At 35.2% G+C, this 18,971-nt stretch overlaps 1 protein-coding gene across 9 annotated transcripts; it reads right to left on the reverse strand.

The window, feature by feature from the left end:
* Positions 1-788: 788 nt before the first annotated feature.
* LOC148880334 (putative trehalose-phosphate phosphatase F) lies at positions 789-18,501 on the reverse strand. 9 transcript variants are annotated; one of them, XR_016104529.1, is made up of 18 exons: positions 17,991-18,501; positions 17,010-17,138; positions 15,119-15,237; positions 14,496-15,007; positions 14,242-14,382; positions 14,069-14,140; positions 13,795-13,923; positions 13,636-13,692; positions 13,381-13,482; positions 13,195-13,272; positions 13,011-13,080; positions 12,852-12,922; positions 12,671-12,763; positions 12,432-12,576; positions 10,237-10,919; positions 3,151-3,256; positions 1,405-1,509; positions 789-1,135 (listed from the first exon to the last, which is right to left on the reverse strand). XR_016104529.1 is itself a non-coding variant. In XM_088962190.1 (14 exons), the coding sequence occupies exons 4-14, from the start codon at positions 14,790-14,792 to the stop codon at positions 12,511-12,513; spliced, it is 1,176 nt and encodes a 391-aa protein (XP_088818316.1). In that variant the 5' UTR covers positions 14,793-15,007; positions 15,119-15,237; positions 17,010-17,138; positions 17,991-18,501; the 3' UTR covers positions 12,180-12,510. The 9 variants fall into 9 exon arrangements, 4 of the variants coding, with proteins under 4 accessions (XP_088818316.1, XP_088818318.1, XP_088818317.1 ...); XR_016104528.1 differs by lacking the exon at positions 1,405-1,509; XR_016104531.1 differs by lacking the exons at positions 1,405-1,509; positions 10,237-10,919.
* Positions 18,502-18,971: the final 470 nt, after the last annotated feature.

An 18,971-nucleotide genomic window follows, 5' to 3' on the forward strand; every position in this document is an offset into this window, starting at 1 on the left:
TGAGAGAATTTAAGATGGCAGAAAGGTTAGGTTGGCCCCAACCCGAGCCCAACCTAACCTGAAGGTTGAGTAGGGTTAGATTAAGGTTGGTGGATCTAAGGTTGGGTAGGTTAGGGTTGGAATTAAAAACCCAATTTGCCAAATTTGGTGTTACCCCTACTCCATAACTTGAAGCATCCATTTTATTTAGGAATTAAGAATAGCTAAAAGCCAAATGGAGTTGAATTTTACCAAAACCTATAAAAAAATAGTGTAAAATAACCTAAAGCAAAAAAATATTAGCCAATCTTTATTGCCTCAAATCATTCACATGAGGTGAGAATTGAATTTTGAGAACCACATTCAACCAGAAAAACAACACCCCTATTTTCAAATGTTTAGATATTGCTCTCCGATGAAGCATTTTGGAATACAAGAAAAATATGCAGAGCTGTAGTGACACTGCTTAACCGTTACTATTTCCTTAAGTAGTGACGGTTCAAGAATGTCACTAAAAAAACATACAACTCTGCTAATGATATAATTAATAATGCTTTCTTTCCCCAAATCAGTATAAAAATTAGTATTTTTTTCTAAAAAAAAATATACTTTTGTTTTAAATAAAAGAAACTTGCAACTTATAAATTTACTCACAAATTTCTATTAAAAGATTACAATTTTATGAAAAATATAAACTACATTCCTTTTTTTTTTTTTGCTTCATGGGGCTACACAACGGGGTACCCCATCCCCTGAACGCCCCAACGGCTAACCCAATGTATACCAATCCCAAAAATGCTTTCATAATATACAATCAACATATAAAATTCGAAATAATGTATATTAAAGCATTAAACCAAGTAACCAATAAAAACAACGATAAACACCAAGCCATCCACTTCCATCAGCCATGGCAAACACCAAGCCATCCAATTTGCAATTATCATCAGCCATGGCAAACAGAAAACAAGATTCAAAAACTGATTTTTTTTTCAGGCAAATAATCCAGAAAAATTAACTCTTACAGTTAAAATCAATCATGGGAAGAAAAAGAACAACGCATTTGCATCGGAACTTCAGGGTCCGATGGCTCAAACAGACATCCACTTCCCTCGGAATGACATCCTCGAATCTCGATGGATTCTACTTTGGAGTTCTGGTCAAAACATTTAAAGGAAGTCGTTATCATTTGATAGATTAAATAAATGAAACAGAATTTTAATGGGGCAGCCATCACCAATGCAAGAAAGAAAGAAGGAAAGCATAAAAGAAAATGAAAATTTCAGCTTCTTATTAATATATTAAGGTGTTCAATCAATGTCATAGAATGTCCATCTTGAATCAAGGAGGTGAAGGTATGAACCAATATTAAATAAAACAAGAAGAAAATTAGTCATGAAGGTGTGAACCAATATTAAATAAAACCTGGTCTTTGTCCACCTATGCTGCACGTACAACTTCCGCAAAATCATTTCGAAGTGGAGACCTTATCTTGTGCTAACTTCAAGGCAATAGCAGACTCTACACTCCCTGTCTTGTGTTAAAGAAAAAATTGAGGGAAAATAAATACACAAAGGCCTTTCACCGCACCACCTGTCCTCCCAGAAAATGACTTTCACATGAGAATGGTATGAAAGAGACAAGGTTCAAAAAGAGGTCCCTCTTGCCTTTTAATTTATGAATGTATCTACGATCTAGAATTGCCTTACAAGTTAGAACCCATTCCCCAAACCCATGAACATGAAGCCCCCAGACCCTGTTAGAGATGACAATTTGACCCATCCCCGTCCCGCCCCGATCAAGGCAGGTTTTTTTACCACTGATCGGAGTTCAGGGCGGGTTTGGGGAAACCTGAAACTCGGGGACAGGGTGGGGACGGTATTTGTCCACCCCACGCCGACTATATTATATTACATAATATACATATATAAAATTATTAATATATGCTAATATATATTATATTATACTATATTATATTATATAATATAAAATAGTTCTAGTTAGGTTTCAAAAAATAAAAAATAAATTAATAAGTATACAAGTAAGAATGGCCGAGGCAGGGCAAGGCAAAGTCGGGGATCCCCGGGGATGGGGTTAGGATTTTTAGCCCCATCAAGGTTCAGGGCGGGAAATTTGAATGGGTCGGGTACGGGGCAGGAAAATCCTGGCCCTGCACCACCTCATTGCCATTCCTAGACCCTGGTGAAGGCAAATTCAGGGCAATCATAGAGATATAAAACCTGATAGAAGTTTATAACTAATGTCATATGATACAATATTTGGTGAAAGTATTGGGTGGAAATTAATAATGATATTTTTTGCCTATTTACTGACTTATTGATAAACAATGGATGTTTGGCAATGTTTCTTGGGTTGTGTGCCACAATATTCATGTTTGATATGTTAGGCTTCTTATCCTTTTATATAGTGCAGCAGTACATGAGCCACTTAATGGATATTACTGGTTTCACTCCAAAATTGTCATGGATATGATGGATTCTATTCTTAAGTTTGAACCAGAATAGAAATATTAAATTTTTATAATTGCCATTCCCATCCATGGTCGGAAATGGTATGTCCATAAGAGACAAGTTTCTTTCTTTGTTGCAAGATCTGAACATAGCCTTTCAGGTTGGTGGAATCTGTTGGTATAAGAGGTACCAGGTAGTGTTTAGGTGGGTTGAGGGAAGTAATTAGTGTCCCTGGTAGGGATGTCAATGGGTGGGTTGAGAGAAGTCATAGCCTTTCCAATGTTCATCTGTTTGTTTTTTTCTCTGATTTACACTGACAGGTTGTCAGTATAAGTTAAGATATACCAATGATTCTTTCTATCGGTATACATTTTGACTCTGGCAATCTGATTTTGGTTAAAGGAAAATCCAACAAGGTTAGCAAGATAGAATACAGTGGCATAAGTAATCAAGCTTTGTAGTTGAACACGAAGGCGATTTCATGTTACCGACAGCACATTTTTCCAATTACTATAACAAGAGTTTTTTTCGGTTATCAATGAACAAAATGAACATTGGAAAACAGGAAAAGTATCTAATGATGATTTAAGTCCAGTAATCAGTTATCATATACTAGAAATGGGATCATTAAAGATTTCCAAAGCATCCAGAATTCCATGTATGAGTATTTCTATCACTATAATAATGTCTAGATTCTCACAGTTCCAGGAGTTAGCATGCTTTTTATTGATTTATGATCCTTCTTTTCGTCTCACACTAGTGGTTTCAGCTTTGGAGCTCTCAGAACTTGCCAGATCAATGAAGTTCTGCATATACAAGTAAAATAAAAAAAGGCATAAGAAATCAATAACCACATCTGCATAATTGATGTCATCAGCAACAAAAATGATTGTTAAACCACAGGCAAAGAAATATAGATCCAAAAGCAATCTCCAATTAGGTAACTAGAAGGGAAGTTTCAGCAATATAGCAAATCAAAAACTGAGACATAGGGTAGGAAGTTTTAGAAAACATAAAAAAATTCATCAGTCATGAAGATGAGAAGGTAACATCAAAAGCTTAAATCACCTGAATCATCATATGCTCAAGTACGATTCCACATTATTTATTCACCTTTGGAATCTCATCTTCAGTAGATAACAGTATAGTTGGGAGAAGGCTTAGTGAGTTGAGTTGAGTAGGTAATGTTATGCCATGGTCAACTTCCAGACAACATCAAGTATAACAATGACAATTCCATTTAGTAAAATAAGCTATTTACAGACTAGTAAAAGAAGCTATCTATAGTAGTGGCTGTTCCATGTGCCCCAAATAAAGATTTTAGGACTGTATTCCTACTTATAAAAATGTAATTTATAATGCATCGAAGAGAAATTTGGTGAAGGGATCACCAATAGACCTGTTCATGGGCCGGGTTTGGGCTGGGCTTTCACTCTGTATTAACAGATTTTTCTAAGGCCCGAGTCTGAGCCCGGCCCGACCATCGGGCCTCCAATTTGGGCCCGAGCCCGAAGTTTAGCCCATACTGTTAGTGGCTGAATAGAGAGAGAGAGGGAGATTATAAAGAAAAGAATAAAAAAATGTATATATTAAATTATAAATATATATATTTTAATAAATATTATATTATTTATATATTTTATAAAATATATAATGTTGAGTCGGGCTGGGCTTTTTTGACGAATCCCGAGCCCGGCCCAAAACACAGTCAGACTAAGTGTGTTAGGCCCGAGGTCAGGCCCGCGGACCTAATTACATGACCAAACCTGACCGGAGTGCGGGCCGGACTGGGCCGGGCCATCGGGCTACCCGGCCCATGAACAGGTCTAATCACCAAAATGAAGTTTGATGATTGCCAGTCCTGACCCATTCAGGGTGGATGGTTCTATTAAGATGGATGAGAATTTTTAGCATAGCCATTTAACGGAGACTTGGGTAGGGAACTTACTGGAGATGAGCTCCTTTCTCTTTTACAACCTCCTCTCATGGTCCTTGCTATGCTAGACTTACAATTACAGCCAATGTGACATGATGGTTGCTAGTAAAATCTATTCTCCAGTAGGATATTACTATTTGTTTGGCATCAATCAGTATGTACTTGATGGCTAATTAAGAGCAATGAAGAATCTATTAGCAGCTTATTAAAAATATGACCCATATGAACCAATATAAAAATACTTTGTCAGTTATGTTGTTCAAATTTTAAGATGTTTCTTAGAATCTGTTTAACTAACTTTTCTGAGTTTGAACTACTTTAGGGAAAAGAAAAGATGATGTGATTTGTGTTACTAATTGGTCATTTTAGTTGTAGACTGACCTGAAGGTAGGGTCCTGGCTATGCTGCACTGAAACTTCAAAATGGGTGTCATATGTCCATCTTGGACTCCTTGAACTTTTACTGTATATCCATGATTGACACCTTTCTAATCATGTTAGCTGTTATAGAATTTATAGAACATATGTCAAGCCATTGGTGTATGATACTAGTCATAAGATTCTCTATTTTTTTATGTAGGTATAAAAACAAGGGAAAGAAACCATGAAAGAAGAAATTGAATGTTTATAGATTTATGCACCGGTGATAGGCAGGTCATTGCAGCCCAAGGGTCAATTCGTAGAGCCATTGATAGCTACAGTGCAGAACTCCATGCAGTTATCAAGGGTTCGGAAGCTGCTATAGAGTTACAATGCCAATTGGCGCAAGTTTTCTTGGACGCTGAAGTGATAGTAAAGAAGTTAAATCTTCAAGTAATGGACCGAACATGGATTGATCAAGTGCATTTTGAGGGGATATCACATCTCCAAAGCCAGTTCAGAGACTTAAAATTCATCTATATACCCAGAACTAAGAACATATAAGGTCATGTTTTGGCCTATTATGCTTGTAAATATCAAAGGCACTCTACTATGGACATGCTGCCTTGTAAAAACTTTTTCTTTAATATAATATATTATCATCTTTTGCCTACAATAAAAACTTATGGTTAATTCTAACTTTTCAAAAGTTATTTTCTATTTAACTCACATCTTTAGAACAGGGTTAACTGTCTTAGAGGGTCAAATTGATCTAAAGAATTTTATTAATGTTTTAGAATTTTGAAAAGAAGATGTAATTATGCCCATAGTTTTCAAGGTGCCAAGGCGAGGCTAGGCGACGGGGGGATGCCTTGTCACCTAGTCGCCTAGGCGTCACCTAGGCAATGGATTTTTTTATGACCCTAGGTACCATAACCATATTTACTTAATAATTATTCATACTCTATAAGAAAAGTATAGAGTTCATGTTAAAGTATAGAAAATCAACATATTCATGAGAAGAAAAAGAAGGAAAAGAAAATTCAAAAAATGTAGAGGCTGAACCCTTATTTAGTATTATTTAGTAGTAGTAGTAGTAGTAGAAAATGTGTTGATTAGACAAAATTTTAAGTTCTTCCTTACTTGTTGGTTCAGGTTTTAAAGTCGTTGGGGAATAGAGCATTTAGCAATGTTTATATTGATTAAACCCTAACAAATAAGAAAATTATAAAAATAAATTAGTATATAAACACACAAAATGAATATTTTAGTTTAATAGTGTCTATTTTATAACTATGTCAAAAAATAAAGAATAAAAAAATATTTTATAATACATAGTACAAAACTGCTTGGCAATTAGGCGAGGGGAGCCTCAAAGGGTGCCTTGTCTTCTAGGCGTTGCCTTGACAACTATGATTATGTCACCATTCTTTTAGCCTGTTTTTCAGAGTTAAAAGTTAAAATTTCTCTGATTTATGAATGCAGTCAAACTAGCAAGGCATATATCCTCTAAGCTATGGCACCCCAAACAAAAAGAAATGGTGGAACCAAGACTATAATTATATTATTTTAAAATCACCTTGATGGCTCTAAGATCTCAACATATGATTTAGATTCTAGATGATGAACCTCATAATCATCTTAATAGTTAAGCTGACTTAAGAATTTTAATCTTCTATCTCCACTGATAATTTATCTTGTAACATGGGGAAAATTTCAGCCCTAAAATCCTTATCATGCATCCAAATAAACCCCTTTCAAATTTTTTTTTTCATTTTAAGACTGGATATAGCTGATACATATATAGGGGGCTGAAAAATGTGTTCAGTCAACAAATTCTCCTCCAGGATGGACAGTTTGAATGGCCCCATTATCCTCAACATGGAAAAAATAAGGTAACTTGCACAGAGAACAAAAATACTGATTCAAAACTTGTTTGCTTGAAGCATCATTTTTATGGCCAAAACCATGTATTGAGTACATTGAAACTTGTTTCACTAACCAAACTAGTACTGTTATCTTAAACCTGGAGGTTGACAGATTATGATGATAACATATATATTACTAAAACCTGGGTAAATACATTGCAGAAAAGTTCAAGCTAAAATGGAAGATGTTAAGCTCAAGCCCTAAACAGTAAACAATTGGTTAACATGAATCAAGAGTCAGGACCCACCATCCAAATCATTACTGCATCAACTTCAATCACTGAATAAGGTTAAGTTTCTACTAGCTTCAACCATTGAATCGGATTGAGTTTACATCACTAATTGTGCACAACAATTGTTGAATTTCCTCTATTACTAGTATATGAAGCTTTTCACACCACCCTTACAATCAAAAAATTGGCTAAAAGCAAAGATATGAAGCTTTTTACACACTCCTCTGCCAACCCAACAAATATGGGTTACCACTCCAAACCTGTACACGAAATGAAATGTCAATATACAAGGCCACTTTAATTAACATTATGCTTTGAACAAATTAAGTTCAAAACATTCTGAAATATTGTATAATTGGCAATTTGGCATTCCATTTGCTTATGTTGGTAGAGCTCTTAAAGATTGGAATCTTATTTTTTCTTTTCTTTTTTCCTTTGGTAAGTATTGCTGGGAACAAAGGCTTCCAAACCATGTTTCACTTTGTCATTGGCAGCTCTGAAGAACTTTCCACTTGCCATTGATTATAGTTAGCAAAGAAATCATGTTTATTGTGCTAATACATCAAAATGGTCTAATCTGAAACCACTACAGAAATAAAAAATATCACAATAGAAATAAATAACCAAATGTTTGGTTGGGCAGAATCGGAATCCCATTCCCATTCCTAGTGGAATGGCATTCCTCCATTTGAGGGAATGCCCATTCCCTCCACCTCCCTAGGGAATGAGATCTCATCTCAACTGATTCCAATTTTCATATGAACCAAATAGGCTATTAGACCATTCTGATTCCAATTCTGATTCTGAAAGCGAACCAAATGGACCCTAAATATCTTATGTTAATGGTGAGTATGGAAATACACAGGAGCAAAGCTCTGTCAATAATTTTATAACATGCTGAGTATAAGAAAGATAGCGTGATCTGAGAAATTATAGGTTCCTAAACACCCTCTTTTCTGGATAAAACCAAATTGTCTAAATCAATACAAAGAGAAAAATAAGTATGCATAAAATAGAACAATAGCTATGGTTGCTTAGGCCGATACATCAAATAGATCTATAATACCTTATACACCTTGATACAAAACCACCATACTTTCCTCAACCATCCTTTTTTTGGGAAACTGTCCTGGTTTTGGATCTCTAACATCCTATTTGTACAAGACAACTATCCTAATTTTCTCACTTTTAGACCCTATAGAGTACAAGGAGGTGATATTGTCATCAATGTTATGCCTAAAAGCATAACACACATATATCACACTTTCAAGTGCCTTGTATCAAGAGAACATGCATTTCATGCATTAATTGAAGCAGGACCCCCCCCCCCCATAGGAACTAGTTAAAAGACTAAACTTCAGTGTCAGTAAAAAAGTTTACCTCCAGTAATCACTATCTATATATATTAATTAACTGAAAGCAATATGAAAACATGTAAATGAAGCTAATATGAACTGAAAACAATAACAAAAATTCGTAAAATAGGAAAATTCATAAATTATGATTTATCCTTATCATGAACATTGATCTTGTCAATACTTCAAATGAAGATTCAATGGCCAATGATCAATACTCAATCTTTATTAATACTTAATCTGGTTGAATAGCATTAAGTAATGCTAGCATCTTACCAACCTACTCATGTCAAAGAAGAAGATTTTATTTAAAAGTTGCTCAATTTTAAACATGACTCTTCAAGTATGAGAAATAGAAAACCTTGCATAAAAGTTTAGTTGTTCCTTCCCATTTCAGGTAGCAAAAAAATAGCTCAATCAACGAGCATTTAAAACTAGCATAGAAATAGAAAACTTCAAGATATTAGTATAAGAGAACTTTATGTGAATGGATGGCATGATAAAATGCATAGGGATTGTGTTCTACATCTTTTGAAGATTTACTATATACATAAATATATGTTTTGTAAGCATGTCCATAAATATGATTGCTCATGACTTAGCATATATGGCATGCATGCAGGGGAGGAATGTATATAATTCAGATATCTGATAATCTCAGGATGTATATTATTCAGATATCTGATAATCTCAGGGATGTGCAATTGGCTTTTATAAGTAATGTTTTTTTTTGTTTTTTGCAAAAAAAAAAATGAAAGACTTGTACTAGGAGGCAATTAGCCATGTAAAAAGTAATCACAATGTTAATGCTCATTAGATTTCTGAAAGCATAGAGATGTACATGTGCTCGAGCCATGGATTACTAAGCATTATATTTCATGCATCAGGCACCCAGACAGATAAAAAATAAAATAAAGCCACCATATGATGATAATTTCCTTCTCTTTAAGCTCTCTATATGGTGGTCCTGTATTTTGACAGTCTTATACCTCCAACATAGACATACTCAGAAAGGGCCACTACCTAATTTCAGAGATGGAATCTATGTTTTGTTATTGAACATTGATGCTGAAGCTAACAGATGGAGTGATGTTAGAAGAGTGAGGAGAGAGATTATTCACCAGGGTGTCCTAAAGAAACCTGGTTTCAACCAAAACTGAATTTGAGCCAAAAATAAATAAATAATACTTGAGATGTGTTTATCCAAAACAAAATTGTCAATAATTACTTTTTTCCTATTGTGAAAGGAGAATATTAAGGTGATTCAGGAAAACATGTTGTCGTGGATAATTCCTTTTTCTTGAAATAAGTTATTTCTGTCACCTAAAACATTCAAACAAACCAGTCATGGTTAAAAGAAGTGAAATTAAATCAAAATAGAAACAAAGGGATGAATAAGTAAATAAGAGGAACTTAAACCAAAAGTGAAAAATCTAAATCTAAAATCACTCGACTGTTTTTAATTTGGATTAAAGATTAATAAAATTATTAATTAACAGGTATAGAGAAACACTTGCTAAGAGAGGCATAAAAATACTCTCTCTCTTATACTTTAAACCCTAAATAGAAACAATGATTAAGGAACACGACTTACAATTTTATAGCAACTCTAGTACTCCTTTTCTTCACTTGTAAACTGAGTATAACATCCATCCCTTTTGGTTTTCTTTTTTGTTTTTTTTATTTGGACAGAAAAGAAATTCAATTCACAAAGAACAACAAAGGGGGATACAATCAGCAATGACTAATAGACAAATAACACCAGCAAACCACAAACAGAAACGCAGGCCAATAAAAAAACCACTGAACTAAAACACCAGATAAGGAAAACAGCAAAAACAAACTAAAAATTCAGAACTTATATAGCTAGACTCCAAAGCATAACACGATTAAGAGCTAACAAGATCAAGTTTTCTGAAATCATCCATCAAGATATTAGATAACCATAGAGGCACTCGGTCTCTCACTCTCTCACCGAGTTGCTTAAAGAGAGCCCAATGCGTGTTGCTGTTGAGATGCCCTGTTACTCACTCTTTCAGGATGCTTCAGACCCCATCGTCGGCCGCAGCACCACGACCGATTCCAGTAATGCTGCTGCCCACCACGCCAGTACAGCTCATTGCGATCACGACGGAGTCCCACTGGACTCATCGGTGATCAACGGTTGGTTTCGAGGAACCATTCAAAACATACAGCAGTTGATCAACGGGGGGTGGGGGGAGTGGGCTACTGATACTTCCTTATATAAGCAAAATGTCTTCAGAAAGGGGAGTAAGCTTCTGATGTGCTCGATGAGGGTTCGTTCATTTCATCTGATGTTTCCATGGTTCCTCTAAGCTTACACAAGGCAGCCTTTGCATCAGATATCAAGGAGATAAGCTTTTGGGCCTCTTATTATGGCCCAGAGTTCAGATTCTGCTGAACTCTGCATACACTGCATTGCAAGTTGCCTTTCTCCAGGCAAGTATTGATGGAGCAAGAATAAAGAAGCAGGCTGTTGATGCAGAATGTGTATTGGATTGGTGTGCCAAGAACCATTAACGAAAATGACGGTCTGAGCAGAACTGAGAGTGAAAAACAGATACGAGATTTGGGATACGCATGTAAATCCGGCGTCTCGTCTGTTGATGCAGAACGAAAATGATGGTCTGAGCAGACCTGTTGATGCAGAATGTGTATTAGAAACGTATGTCGAAAAAGAAACAGCCAACAACTGAGGTCCTTTTTTTTTTAAGTTTCTTTTTCCTAAAATAAGGTTTCTTTCGCCCCAAGACTCTAAAACTCCAAATCTTTTTTCTAAATTATCTTTTTTCTAAATTATTAAATTTATAAAGATTTGTAAAAAAATAAATATAAATCGTTATTTTTTTATAATATCTCATGATTTTTTTCCTTCAATGTTTAAATCATAATGTTTTGTGTTATCAATAGATTTATGAAAATTTCATGAAGATATTTGAAAAAAATATAAATTAACAAACAAATTAAAAATGTAATTTTTTATTTGCTTATAAAAACTAAATATGTTTTAGATTTATGGATTTATCTAATTGAAATTTCTTCTTTAATATTTTTAAAATTTTTAAATTTAAAATAAATAAATAAATAATAATGAATTATATTTTATAATTGATACAACAACTAAATATATTATAATTCTATAGATGATCTATCATATTATTAAAATTTCTTCTTTAATAATTTTTTTTTATATTTTTAGAATTAAAAAATAATTAATTAATTATATTTTATCATTCTATGAATGATCTATCATATCCACAAAACAATTAAAATTTCTTTTTTAATAACTATTCTTATTTATTTTTTAAAATTTTTAAAATTAAATAATAAATAATAATTATTATTATATTTTCACTTTAAAATTGTACGAATGCATGTTTTATGATTGAATAGGAGAGTTAAATTTTTTCCATCTCATAAAATTATAAATTATAATTAAGCATAAATGTTTAATGAAATTATAATTAACTAAAATATATTAATATATATATACACCTCATTAAAATTTTACATTTAATAATATTTTTAAAGGTATCTATGTGTACCTTAATTTTTCTCTGCTACGCATGTATATCTAATATCCAAGAGATACAGGGAAGGTAGCTGTCTACCCTTTACTTTCATCCCATATTTTTGATTGGCCACAGCAGCCCATGACACGAGGTTCAAATAAAACCATCTTAAAGCATCTAAGCCCAGGCCCAAATTTATTTGCTGTATATGCCAGTGCCTAAACCTTCTCCATTTGTATGTCCCTGTTTGTTCTGTGTCTATTTATGCAAATTGGACTCGGAGGACAACATTGAAATGCAACTGTGCTTTTGGTCATTTTAAGTTTTAGCATTTGAAGAACATCATTGAAGAGTGCAAACTCCAACAGAGATTAACACCTCGATCTTATGATGAAATGTTTTTCTATAAATATTATAAATTTCAACTTGTATCCTATATAGATGACCATCGGGTATAAAATCAGGAAAACAAGAAGGTTGAAAAGAACTGATTACAACTTGAGATGAAAGCATAATTACGACATGGTGGAGAAGGGATTTACATGGATAAGAGACTTTGAACAAGACCGACCAAAAGACAAAGAAAAAATAAATAAATGAATAAACATCAAAATCCAAATGCAGATTCAATGACGACCTCAAGCAGAGCAGCTCCCGGAAGACCTTAATTTATTTGTTATTATTTGTTAGGAAGGAACCTCAAAAACACGGTATCACTATAATGCTCCTTTTTCCTTCTTACTATTCTTCCATTCCACGAGCAACTTCAGAAAATCCATGACCTATGAGCAAACGCAGGTGATTATGCAATCAGAAAGAAAGTTATGGACAATAATATATAAATATGGGTTTCTCGACAACCCTGGCGTAGTGTACCTCAGATGGATCTCTCAGGGAGTAGAACGCATTGCTCTCTTTTGGCACTGAGGATACTAAAATTCCATAACCTCGCTGGCCCTCACGGAGGACCTGAAAGAGAAGTCAACTGATTTCTTACTCTTACCAAAATGAAGATCCTAAAAACGACTTGGAAAGAAAATGATTAATTTGGCTTTACCTTAAACGCATCTTCATCTGTACGGTCATCCCCAACATATATGGGAAGCACATCCTCAGAATTACCTAGTCCTGGCATCATTTTCCAACCAAAACATTCGATTAAAGAATGATGAGAAATGAAAATGGAAATGATGATGGCAATTAGAAGCAGAATTACCAAGTGACTCGAGTAGAAATTCAACAGCTTTCCCTTTATCCCAGTCAATCACAGGACGGACCTCCAAAACCTACATAAAAAGGGAACCCAATGACAAAAATGAGAAATAAGATAAAAATCGGCATCTGCTTGGTAGCACAAAAAAACAGAGAGGGGGCATAAAAATGAGAAACAATAAGATTACCTTCCGTCCATGAGTCAATCGTAGACGTGGGTAATCTTTTAAAACATCATGAACGCATTGTGCAACTGCAGGCCAGTTCTGAAAGTAAACCGTAGCAGCGAGAGAAGCTTGTAAGCATTAATTAATTATACAGAAAACTGTTGCCAAAGAAATGACATGACCATCCTACAGGAAAATAACCACTACCTTTTCATCTACATTTCGATAATGTACAGAGGCACAAAACTTGTGATTCTCAACTTTTGTACCTTTAATTCCTTTTGTATTCTCGACAAGGGTTCTAAAAACCTGTCAAAAATACAGCATAAAAAAAAAAAATCAGTTGATACCATTGTAAAATGAGTAAAGAAAAAAACTCAGTCGATTCCGTTATAAAATGAGTAAAGAAAAATAGATTTAATGTTCTGGATGACTTGTTACTCCAAGCAGGATGTTACAAACCTCATCGATCATAGGTAAAAATTCATTAGCAGGCTGGAACAGATTTACTTCCTTACCCTACATTCAAAAGAAGCATCAAAACAAGACAGTGAATATCAAGGCACCAAGTAGAAGAATTTTATACTAAAGGGTTAACCTTTTCCAGTAAGTGCAGTATACCTGCTTGTCAGTAGACCTAATACAGTTTGGATGGTCATCAGCACAGGCCAAATCTCTGACTGGCCCCATGATGTCCATTCCATGACTACCAGCATAATAAAGCTCCGTCAGTCCTACAAACTCGTATACCTAATACAAGTACAGGGAAAGCAAAGAGTAATCAATATTAAATGCCATCTGAAAGAAGTAATCATATCACAAGAGCAATTAATGAAAGGCCACACAATTACCACATCATATCACAAAAACAATTAATATAAGGCCACACAATTACCATATCACGACTTCTTCCACTAATTATTGCCGTTGGAAAATATTCTGCAGCATCTCGCACAGCAATACGCATCTGATATTCATATCAGTTAATGAGAAAAACAAGTTCTTTTAGAGAAAGAATGAGAAAACAAGATTTTGATAATACTTTCTTATAAGTATGTAAGCACTTACGGCATTAGACATAAATGCACGGTCAGGATCGTCTACAATTGGTGAAAGAGTACCATCATAATCTAAAAACAATGCTATTCTCTTGCCCTTCGCATAGTTCATGATATTCTCAAATGAAGTAAGTGCTGATGGATATTTAATCTACACAATCAAGGAATAAACAAGATTAGAATAAACAATTCAGTATTTTGAAATTCTTCAAGGGAAAAACAAAGAAGACTCAAAAGCTAACCAAACAATAAATATAAACATACCATCCAGGATGAATAAGCAACATCATTATCCTCTGATGTAATCTCAATATTGAAATCCTTGGTTAGCTTCTTGCGAGGAGGAGAGGAAGCCTTCATGGCATCCAGCCAACCAGCAGCTCGGACATCATCAAGTTTTCCTGGCACAGGTTTCTTTCTTGGAATTGTTAAATACAAGCCAGAAGGGAACGCTGCTCCGGGTGATGAGTAAGACAACAGACTGGAGATGCCTAACCTAGACTTACTCACAGGTACGGGATCAGTGAGAACAGGAGCAGCATGTTTTGATTTCAAGTCCATCGGATCCAGATTATATAAAAAGGTTTACAAGGATTATAACAAAGTATGTGGCTTGTAAGAGCAGGTTGGTCCACAGTCCACTTTGGGTCAGAAGGTTCAATACAAAATATCTACTATCTTTACCCAACCCTTTTATCTATGAAAAACCACCTCTTCAAAGTTTTCTTATCAGTAGTGTTGTGTGAGCAGTCCATCAAGTGCAAGCTTCCTGAAAACTGCCAATAACGGGAGTATGTTATTACTCAAATAGAACCCAAGGAATCCCTGATGTAGGTACACTACAGGTTAATACCCAAATAGAACTCGAACTGCAGTTAAAAATATACCTTTTCATCTCCAGAACTACAAAGCATTTATATGAGATAACTGAACATCATGTGGAGAGTAGATTTTGAGAAAGAAGTGATATATAGCTCTACAAACCCCAGAAAAATAACCGTACAGTCTGCACAAGCCAAAAGGAGGAAAAGAAAAAATAATTATAAACTAAAGAAAATTAGAATTCATTACAAAAATAAATTAAGCAAAAGATGGCTACAAGTTATTTTACATGCAAGTTTAAGAATAAAGTATAAGCAATCTCTTTTAATTTTAAAAGCTAGAGGCAGGTCTTATATTGGACAATCACCCGAATATATCCAAAGAGTGAACTCCGGGCAGCAAAAGATGTAAAGAGAGTAAGAATAGTTTGAGAAATTTGTTTAAGAGGGTATACTCAAAAAAATTGATCTGCAAGTTCCCCCAGACGATGGAGGGGTTCAATTTTTTCTTGCGGTTTTGATTAATATTTCATTTATTTCTTTGGGATTTTCAAGGTTTGGAGAATTTATTATAATAGAACTATATATTGCTTAAAATGTTTAATTAAAACAGAGCAGAAAAAGGTCCAATCCCCATGTTTCTATCTCCTAATATGGTACTTTTTGGTAGATGTTACCATAGCATATTAAATTAATGGTCATTCTGTATTAATGTCATTTCTTATAAACTTGTACGACGATATATTAGAAAGAGAGATGAACACGGTAATTGCAAATGAATATTCTTCTACCACAATAACCAAAAAGAAAGAATGAAATTAAGCAAGAAGAAAAGAAATTTGAGGAAAAAGAAGTTGACCATAGAGAGATGAAGATGGGGTAAAGCAAGCAGATTTCTGTTCAAACTATAGAAAGAAAAGGAATTAGTATACAGACACACGACTACAGGACCCCTTCTACCCACCGATGCATAGTTTCATTTTCATCTGAACATCACTTCTTCTATCACAGTGAATAAAAAATAGCATATTCGATTGACAAACGTCACAGACCCAAGTTTTATGTTATTTTCTATATTGAATATAATTGTCTTTATCAAATAACGAGGGAGAGGTAAAAGATGACAGTTAAGAGTAATTTCTCCTTTGAATGCAATGTATTCAAAGTGCCAAACAAGAACAGTATCCCTTAATTTGTTAATTACCACAATGATAGGTATTTACGAAATACGATAAAAAGGGAATCGAAGAGAGAACTAAACTCCCGCCGGCAATGGGACGAGAATGACGACAATGACAGCTTTGAACGTTTTACCCGGAAATATTTTATGAAGAATAGAGATGCATCGTACAATGCATCAATGCTGGAAGAACAGACCTTAATTTATTATCATTTATAGTTTTACCGACAATAAGATCATCAAGTAGCATCTTGCTATTGATAGTAGCCTAAAGAAGTAGATAATATAGAAAGATCTAACATATTAGTGAAAGTATAATAAAAAATCAAGCATGCATCTTTAAATCGCCAATTTCATTACAACTGACGATTACCGGAAAAAAGAAAAGAACAAAATATACTGGCCCACCAAAATTGAAATTCTACGGAGTGAATGGTGTTTGGAAGCGTGGGCGCTTTTTGAGACCGATTTTCAAGAGAAAAACGCCGTAATTCTAACACTCATTTTTTAAAAAACGCTTATGTCCCACGTAGACAGTGAACGAAACGCCTATATCGATCCGACGTGGCCGTTTTTTGAAAACGGCAACGGTTCCAAACATCCGCACGTAGTGGTAGAAATCAGAACCCAAAAAAAAATTGAGCATACGTAGCAATTAGCGAGCCAATAAGATTTTGGATCCAGGGAACAAAAAATTCAAAGTGAAATCAAACATGGAAAAAAGTTAAAACAAATTTAGCAAAAATAAATATAATAGTATAAGCTCGGATATCCTACCCGCAGGATATATATCTTCGGTATTTACATGTTACAAAGAGATGTTCTCAATGTAGAGCTGTAGTGTCCTGTGGGTAGGAGGAGATCCGGATTCTAACATTTTAACACCACATGATCCAAAATAACTACCTGGAAAGAAAAAAAGTAGAATGATCAGCTTTTTTTTTGCAAGAACGGATGCTAATGAAACCGCGGTGAGACCAGCTTTTAGTGCATCTTTTTCCCCGTTAAAGAAATATGTGACCGTTTAAGTTAGGATAGATCGGGCGATATTGATAAAGGAAACGAGAAACAAACCTTGTTTTCTCGTTGCGGTTTGCAGCAATCGACAAAAAAATTTAAAGCAAATAAATTAAAGGAGAAAACAAGAACGGCATTACATCAATTATAAACCACATACAGACATGATGAAGATGAAATAATACGGTTAATGTCGACAGATTTTCTCCACAAAAGGAAATGTTACACCATCTAATGGAGTCATTTGAAAATTGAAACATACAGCGCTAGCTTACCATTTACCTAAAAAAGTTACTGGTAAATAAAAAAGCTATAAATTGTCAAAAGCCGAGAGGACTCGCGATCGCCCGAGTTAAAACAAAACTAGCTCAATCCAAAAACGTCATGTCATCAACTCGCAAAAGACAAATCGATACGGTAAAATCCTAAAATATATACAACAAAAACTCCTGGTGCATATTGTTTAAACCATCGGGGAGAAGACCTAGCGTTCAAACGACGACGCGGCCCTCCCAGATTAAGATCGACAAGAGAATAAGAGAAAATAATGTCTGAAACCAAATCGAACAACGAGAAACGTCAATCATCAAAGAACTGTCGGAAGAAAATCAAACACCCCCTTGTAGAAATGTTTGAAATCAAAGCTACAAGCTTCTTAGATTAAATCGAACAGCATTGGGCACAACCCTAGAAAGACTTCATAAGAACGAAAGAAATGGAGAGAAGACAATGATAGCATACCTGATTCACGACGTCTCAAATCGTAACTCTCCTTACAAGGACCAGAAGCGAAAGAAGATTCAATCCTGAAAATGCAGGAAACGGACGGATATCCTTAGATCCCGACCACCGACAGGAACCGCTGAAATCGTTCGCAGAAATAAATAGCGGGAGCTGTAGACAAGAATGAGCAATGAAGGCAAAGCTACAAGAAAGAAAGAAGAGGAAACCTGGGGAGAACGAGTCGAGAGAGAGAGAGAGAGAGAGAAAGAGAGAGAGAGAGAGGGAGAGAAGAGAAGCAAAAAGTAGAGAGCCGCGTTTGAAGGCAGCGAAATTGCAAAGAAAGCCCTTGAAAATCGCAGAGAAAAGTGACGCCAACAACGATGTATACGCACACGCAAGGAAGTAGGAAAACTGGAAAAGAAGAAGGGAAGGCGGGTGAGTCGTTTGGGTATTTATAGAGTTTCGTTCGCCGAGGAGACGTGGTAAACAAGGCAACTCGGTTGTTGAATCGGGAAACACCACCAGAAATTACAAAATCTTTATTTAACAATAAAATAATAACAGAAACATAATAAAAAAGCGATTTTGTTACTATAATTTATTTTCGTTCCATTAAAATAAAAACCGTCACACATGTTACGGTCGTTTTAGACTATGCCCTAGCAACCTCTGGTGGACCGACGTCAGAAACTCTCGAGAAACGCACACGTGTATGCTCTGCATTCCAACCATGCACTCGGCGACACCTGTGACTGTATCAAGGGTGACGTGGAGACGCGTCAGAGCGGGCCCGCCACGTAGGAACGGAGTCAATTGCCGCAAGTGTCGCTTTCTAAAACAGCTGGTGGTCTCCGTACGGGGAAGTTTTAAGTTTTAACTTTTAAATAAAACCGTGGAATAATAGAAGAAGAGATGGATCCACGTGGCAATGAGTGGGTGCCAGGTCACGTGCGGAAATCGAGCCCGGGAAGCCGAAAAAGCGGTCTTTCCTTTGGGGGT

This window comes from Nelumbo lutea, chromosome 1 (assembly GCF_056320005.1).
Source record: "Nelumbo lutea isolate HS-2025 chromosome 1, American lotus-T2T, whole genome shotgun sequence".
In the NCBI taxonomy this organism is placed as follows: domain Eukaryota; kingdom Viridiplantae; phylum Streptophyta; class Magnoliopsida; order Proteales; family Nelumbonaceae; genus Nelumbo; species Nelumbo lutea.